The sequence below is a fragment of the Miscanthus floridulus genome, chromosome 3 (assembly GCF_019320115.1).
Source record: "Miscanthus floridulus cultivar M001 chromosome 3, ASM1932011v1, whole genome shotgun sequence".
Taxonomy (NCBI): Eukaryota; Viridiplantae; Streptophyta; class Magnoliopsida; order Poales; family Poaceae; genus Miscanthus; species Miscanthus floridulus.
The window spans coordinates 92910498-92918383 of NC_089582.1; the positions used below are offsets into that span (position 1 = coordinate 92910498).

At 46.8% G+C, this 7886-nt stretch overlaps 1 protein-coding gene and 1 pseudogene across 1 annotated transcript; both read right to left on the reverse strand.

Moving 5' to 3' along the window:
• Positions 1-3803: 3803 nt before the first annotated feature.
• Positions 3804-6112, reverse strand: LOC136544057 (protein PARTING DANCERS homolog; annotated as a pseudogene).
• A 327-nt stretch (positions 6113-6439) lies between these two features.
• LOC136544058 (uncharacterized mitochondrial protein AtMg00810-like) lies at positions 6440-6796 on the reverse strand. Its single transcript, XM_066536336.1, has one exon. It carries the CDS (start codon positions 6794-6796, stop codon positions 6440-6442), a length of 357 nt encoding a protein of 118 aa, XP_066392433.1.
• Between the last annotated feature and the right edge of the window lie 1090 nt (positions 6797-7886).

Here is a 7886-nt window from a genome sequence, read left to right on the forward strand (position 1 = left end):
GTTCATATGGATTAGGTATCGTTGTAACGGTGGACTACCATAATCTCCAAAGTGTATCCCCATTGCTATTCGGGATGTATTGTTATTAAAGTACTGCTAATGTGGTGTATTTCTTTACAATTTTAATATAAAGTTTGTCTCATCCAAGTTCATATGGATTAGTTATTTTAATGCAACTATTTTTAGAGATGGACGCTTTGAATTGCCACCTTTGTTAATAGTGGTTTTTAGAGGTGGGGTATCTTAAAGATGCTCGTCTCTAAAAATTGATTTACAGATATAGACGTCCTTAGATGGCTGCCTTTGTGAATTGATGATTAATAGAGGCGGTTGTCTTTGAGCAATTCTAGTAGTAGCACCCAAATCAGGGTGTTGCCCCCAACTTTTGTTGGCTCAATTTTTTTTTGTACTCCAACAGCACCTCTCAAATTGAGGCCTCCAATATTTCACTCGAGAACGACAGATGAGACCTGCTCGTCATTGTCTCTTCATCTTTCTTCTTCCTCTGTCAGGGAGCTCGCAAGTCCTTCGTACAGGTCTGCGTCGACTGGAGCTTCCTCTGCACAGGTCTGCGGCGAGGGGCGGCGCTCCCGCACGGCGGAGCAGGGGCTAAATTTTGAATGTTAAAACACTAGGAGAAGGCCACCTCACTAGAAGAAGTCTAAAATTCTGGTTGTGTAGGGGGACCCTCTCAAACTCATCTCATTCACAATCAATACAATCCACCAGAACACAGGACGTAGGGTTTATATCGTATTGACGGGTTGAACCTGTCTAAACCTTGTGTCTCTGCGCCTGTGTCACCATTCGGTTTCTGATCACGCGCACCTCTACCACACAATCTACCATCGTGTGTATACCCCTCGGTGGACTTTCAACCATATTTCATCGACAGCAACTCTAGCGAAAGCCATTTTAATAAAATTCGAAAATCAAGCATACTTTATGTACGTTCAACCGTGAGACATATATTCCTTGATTTCAAAACACAAAGTGTTTTAGTTTTTATCTTAAATCAATTTTTTCTAAAATTGACCAAGTTTATGTGTTTCCGCAAGGATGCATGACTGCGATTGCTTGTGCTATTTGGGCTGCAGCAGCTGCTGCCTATACGTTTCAATAGCTGCTGCATGCTACTACTCACCAGCTTAAATATGTGCAAACTCAAGTAGCACAGCCGATCAGGGTAGCGCATGCAACTGTAAAATTATTACATGCATGAATCTCTTCTTTAGTTTTGTTACAAATTATTACAAATAATGGTACATACATCCTTATGTGATAGACTACATACATTGTTGGAGGCAAGTTAATTAGGGTACTCATGTTTTGATAATAGAAGGAATTCGAGTTTTTTCACAAGAATATTGTGGAAACTCAATATATTGAATTTAACTAGTTTTTTTTTCCTTCAAAAGAAAATTCATGGAAAAAGCACTTTCTTTTACGTACTATTGGGGGAGCCCATGAGGTATGTGGGCCAAATATCCCCCTAGAAGATGTTCAACTAGTTGTTAGAGTAGTGTCATGTGAAATCCAACCCCACCAAGGGACCACATGTAAATAGACATTACCTATATAAGTGCCCAAGGGCACGAAGGCAAGGGGCCTCACCTCCCACTCGCTCATTTCCACTTGTTCCAAATCCTTTTGTGACACGATGATGACATGATAATTTTTATCCTGAGGTTCGGTGGTTTGCCAACCACTTAATCCTCATTGAGACAAGCTCCAAGGTTGCCGTCGGTTCTCTTGCTAGTGGTGACCCACAAGTCACACTCTCCCATATGGAGTACTTACCTCAAGCTCTAGCACTTTGACACGGCTGGACCACTTGTCGTCCTTCACGTCTTGCTCTACTAGAGTTGCTCTTTGCAGCTCCCGCGGAGCGAGCACACCACCCCTCACAGTCACTTCTCTAGAACACCACACAAGCTTCTCATGGGCTTCACGACGGAGACACGCTACCAAGCTGTCTAGGAGGTGGCAACCTCCAAGAGTAACAAGCACCACCGGCTTGCAACTCGATCACCTAATGCCACTCGATGCAATCTCACAATGCAACGCACTAGAATCACTCACTCGCAATCGGATGCAATCACAATGCACACAAGTGAGTTAGAGGGCGTCCCAAGCACTCCTACACAAGCCACTAAGGCCTAAGGATTCTCAGCACTCGGCCAAGGCCGAGCCTTACTTCTACTTATAGCCCCAAGGCAAAACTAGCCGTTGGGCTAAAAGCAGCCAACTGCGGGCATCAGAGCTCACACTAGAGCCCACACAGGAGACGTCCGGTGCACTCCAACGACCACTTCTAACATTCAAGAATTTGAACGTTAGAAACTGTTAGATGCAGCCACGCTGGAACCAAGCACGGTGTGACATCATATGTGGCATCCGGGGCATATAGCACTAAAAATGTGGAATTACATGCTCTCTGGAACCCTACTCTGGTGCGAGCTCTGGTGCGAGGTCCGGTACCTCAAACGCATGAAAACCATAGTTACAAAGGTTCTGGAACTCCTATCCGGTGTGGCATCCGGTGTTACCTCCGGTGCCACACCGGGCTTAAATGACGTTTGGCTGAAAAATGCACGAGATAACCTCACAACCACCGTGTCTGAACCCATGTCCGGTGTCATCGGCCTCTAGTGTGCCTACTAAACAGCACCGAGAACACTCCGAGTTACGTTTCAAAACTCCTTTTTGAAATGTGCTAATTCCTCAAGAGTTCCACCAACTTGTGCACGTGAGTTAGTGTTTTACAAACATTTTTCGAAAGGAAATTTTCACTCTTTTCACCACGCCACTCGATCCTAACACGTATGCAAAGTTCGATCGCTCGAGTGGCACTAGATAACCGATATGCAAACAAGTTTGTCCCTCTTGACAGTACGGTCATCTATCCTAAATTCGGTCATGCACTTCTCCACACAACCTTTGACCGGTGAAATAAAATGCCCTACAAATATACATTTGCCTTGCGCATTCCATTTCATCTCCTCCAATATTGATGCAACACATGCACCAATCTTGATCAACAAATGATATGATTCACTTCATATCATCACGTGACCTTATTGGTTCATCGATCTTGACCTCACTTGCTCTTCACCGTTGCCTTGGTCCATCGGCGCCAAGTCTTTGCTCAAGCTTCCCCGCCACGAGATTTATCGCTTCAAAGCCTCTGACTTGCCCTTCACGCTTGCAACCGGTCCATCAAGCCAAGTCTCATCGTGATCTTCCCCACCTAGTCATATGACCCCATGTCATGTCTCATATGCAATGAGCTCCTTCATCACATGTGTGAGCTTTACAACATCTCCAAGCCATTTTCACCTCTATGTCATGTGTTGCTCATATTAGTGCACCTGTAGACTAATCACCTGTGTATCTCACATAAATACATATTAGTCCACATAGGTTGTCACTCAATTAATAAAACCAAACAAGGACCTTTCAATCTCTCCCTTTTTAGTAATTGATGATAACTCTACAAAGATATAAAAATTAAGCACTTTTAGATTTAAGTTGCTTGCCCAAAAAATTTTACCATATGTAAAGAATTTTGGACAAGTACCACAAACCCGAATTAGTAGTATTAGCTCCCCTACATATGTTCTAGAATGTTTGGTTTGAAGCTTGCACATATGTATGGATAAGATTTGTGGAAGAGTAATTACTACCAAATGATGCTATGGTATAAAGAATGAATCCTTGAAGTGTGATACCAATCGAAGTTGCACTTTTAAGTCTATCCTTAGCACTATGGTTAGCTAGATATATCAAAAACACTAGATACCTCATGAGATTAACATTATAAGCAGGGTTCTAGTACCTTGGATGCCTCTGGCAATTGCCTCGATTAAACCAATAGCTTGGGCAAGCTTGAAAAAACAGTAAGGAGTAGCATCAGTTTCAATCAGCACGCAATCGGACACAAACACAAAGAAAATTTGAATAGAGAATAGACAATTGTTGCGTAGTGTGAAATTTCAGTACATAATTATATAACCACTGGAGAGGCTAAATGGATGGGTGCACCAGGTATTTGGCAAAAGTCAATGTGCAAATATATCACATGCTACATCCTTATTCTTCAAGAGGTGCACAAAGTCACTCATCTTGCATACAAAGTTCCCAAATATGTTTATTAAGCACGGATCTTCCCTGAATATTATACAGATTGCACGTACTATTTTCAGAAATCTTAGTGCAGACGACAGGGAAATGATGATACTTCTCGACGAAAACAATGTGAATCGTGTGAATTATTGTCCCTGGAGACAAAAATTGCAAAAAAGTCAGAACTAAGCTCCTACTATTCTTATCTCAGTTGTCAGTAACCAAGATATCATAGAGTTACAGAAAAAAGTAAAACAATTCAGCACATACCGCATTTGCATCGTGACTGTCAATACCAGGAATAGATCAAGGTGACCACTCGTAAAAATGCATCCATGCACTGAACAGCTTGCTCCCACAACAAGGGCAAGCGAGAGAATCATTTTAGACCCACAATAAGTATGCCCATATATCTGGGACTATATGAAATTACCTCATTCTTCATGGTTGTGATCATATCTTGCTGCTTGCATACTGAACAAAAACAGGCATGTGATCAATGTTAGCTTGTGCTTTAGAGCTTGAACAGGAGTAAGGAGCTTGGTAAATGAAGTTAGAGATTTACCTCCACGAGCATGAGCTATCTTTACAATCTTCTCCAATCCCATCTCTGGATCACGAACAGGCACAAATGTAGGACGGCAAAGCTCCATTCCATACCTTGATTAAGAACAGTACAATATGCATAGGGATGACTCAAGCTAGAATAAATGTACTTCACACTTAGCATTATAGCGTGTACATTCTTGAAATATGATTGATTGACTGTGTCATTTTGCTCTCTCGTGGAAAGGACAACAACAACATAGAGATGTTTGAACTTTGAACGGTCTCTTGAGCGTATGCACCCTGCAAAAGCATCCCAAGACTGGCATCACCATCAGAATAAATACAGCTATAACAAACATGAGAGGGAAGAGTCTCACCTGCTGAAGGCAGTAACTTTCCCTTTCTGAATCCCAACTCGTCTCAAAGACAAAAGCAACAAATAAGCCCCCATTGTTGAAGATGAAGTCCTAGAGTCCACTCGATCAGGTTATACACACATAGATGAACATAATAACATAATGGCAAGAGCAAGTCAGTGGCATCTATAGATTTGGTGTGGTTACCGGAGGCACTGAGAGGGAGTTGAGGAGATACGAGTTTGCGGAGATTGAGGAATGCGGTGATGAAGTTGATGAGGTTGGGGTTGCGTGTCTCTCGACGAAGTGCTCATCATGCATGCTCCACGGCCCGTGTTCACAACAGTGCTCAATTCAATCACATAAATTCAACTCCATGTCCTGTCTGTTGGGCCCGGGATCTCCCGCACGGGTGAGCCGACCAGTCACCGGCGTTTTCACACACACACTATGGCTAGAGGTAGAAGAGGGAGGGAGAACAGAGCGCACACACCCACACCCACAACACAAAGCACCAGCATTGGCTGAAGCTCTACAGAGGAGATGGCAAAACTGAACTCACTCACTTTACTGAGTTACAGTGCGAAGCTATATATACAACTCTACCCATCTAATCCTAGCACACAGACATGCCAGGCTGCCAGGCTACTACAGTGACTAGATGTGACCATAGGGCTGACTTTGGCGCCTGCCCCTGCTGTGGCAATAGCAGGGGAGCCTTTCGGCGCCTGCCCCTGTCGGGGCTATAGTGCAGTAGCAGGGGAGCCCTTTCGGTGCCTGCCCCTACAGCGCATACAGAGATGGCAGAGCAGCAGATTACTTTACAATTTTTCCCCTAATCCTACTGCTAACCCTAGAACCTCCACCATGTCGATCATCTTCTTCAGCTTCATGAACCGAAGACGACTGAGCGGCTTGGTGAGGACGCCTACGAGTTACCGACCAGTTTTGATGAACTCGATGATGATCTGCCCTCCATCGACATAGTCCCTGAGGAAGTGGAACTTGATGTCAATGTGCTTGCTCAAGTCATGGAGAATCGGATTCTTCACGAGGGCGATGGCGGGCTGGTTGTCCACCATCAGTGCTGGCGGGTGAGCTTCCACACCGGTCAGCTCGCCTAGCAGCCAGCATAGCCACACAGCTTGGCACGTCGCTGTGGCCGCCGCCACGTAATCTGCCTCACACGTGGACAGCGCCACCACCTTCTGTTTCAGCAACAACTATGAGATTGGAGCCGACCCGAGGAAGATGAGCATGCCAGAGGTGCTCCACCATCCATCGATGTCCCCCGGCATGCCTGCATCATTGAACATAGTGAGTTGCAGCCCACTTCCGCCGGCCTTAGGGAAGAAGATCCCCTGATCCACTGTCCCTTTGACGTAGCGCAGCAGTCGCTTCACCATGGCCTAGTGATCCTCTCGGGGATCCTCCATGAAGCGGCTGACGTAGCCCACGGTGAACGCAATGTCGGGCCTCATGTGGACTAGGTAGCGCAGACTGTCGATGATGCTGTGGTAGAGTGTTGCATCTACCTTCACCGAGGTACTGGCCTTCGTCAGCTTCAGTCGCTCCTCCATCGAAGTCACGCATGGCTTGCACTCAGCCATGCCACTCCACTCCAATAGCTTTGAGGCATACATGCTCTGACCGAGGTAGTAGGAAAGCACGCCGAGATCGCTCATTCGAAAACGAGACGCCATCTCGCGCTTGAAGCTGTCGATGCCCGCATGCGTGCCAGTGACGATCAAGTCGTCCACATACATGCCGACGACAAGCTCCTCCTTCCCCCATCACCGCATGTAGAGCGCATGCTCGGTCGCACACCGCATGAACCCAAGCTCGCCCAGCGTGGCGTCAAGCTTGGTGTTCCACGCTCACGGGGCCTGCCGTAGCCCGGAGAGCGCCTTACGTAGTCAGAGCACCCTGCGCTCTGCTCCCTTGACTGTGAAACCAAAAGGTTGCCTGACAAAGATCAACTTTGCTAGCTCGCCATTGAGGAATGCTGATTTTATGTCCAGGTGATGGACGCGCCAGTCCTTCACTGCTGCCAAAGCCAGCAGCAGTCGGATAGACTCTATGCGTGCTACCAGCGTAAAGACTTCCTCGAAGTCGATGCCCTCGCGCTGGACAAAGCCTTAGGCGATGAGGCACGCTTGTGCTTGACAATGGTGCCACACTCGTCCCACTTGACCTTGTACACCCACTTCAGGTAGATCGGATGGCATCTTGGACGTGGATCGATGAGCTCCCAAGTCTCATTTTCCTCGATCGCCTTCATCTCCTCTAGCATCACCCATCGCCAATTTGCATCGTGCTCACCCATCGCGAACATGGGTGGTTCCTCTATATTGACGAGAAGTAGCTCTAGATCATTGAGCAGCCGACCCGCTAGGCCTAAGGACCCTGTGCCACCGACGATGTAGTCCAGCCTATGAAACCACACCTCCTTACCATCGTGGAAAGCATCCACGAACTCTGTGATGTCGCTTGGAGGGGAGGAGAACTCGATCGGCGTTGATGGAGTCCTCTATTCCGTTGGAGTGGTCAGCACAGCACCTGGAGTGCTCGGCACCCCTACTACAGTGCTCGGTACTACTCCTAGACCACTCATCACTACTCCTAGAGTGGTTGGCACCACTGTAGGAGTGCTTGGCTCTAGTCTTGGAGTGGTCGGCACTACTACAAGACCTCTCGGCTCTGCTACGGGAGCATTTGGCACCCGTCCTGGAGTGGTCGGCACCACTGCAGGACCGCTCGGCACCACTACAGGAGCATTTGGCACCCATCTTGGAGTGGTTGGCACCATTGTTGGACCACTCGGCACCACCCCTAGAGTGCTGGGCACCCCTCTTG

What these genes read in the sequence shown, in the direction of transcription:
- LOC136544058 (XM_066536336.1), bottom strand. Translation starts at nt 6,796, where the DNA reads ATGTATGTGGACGACTTGATCGTCACTGGCACGCATGCGGGCATCGAC.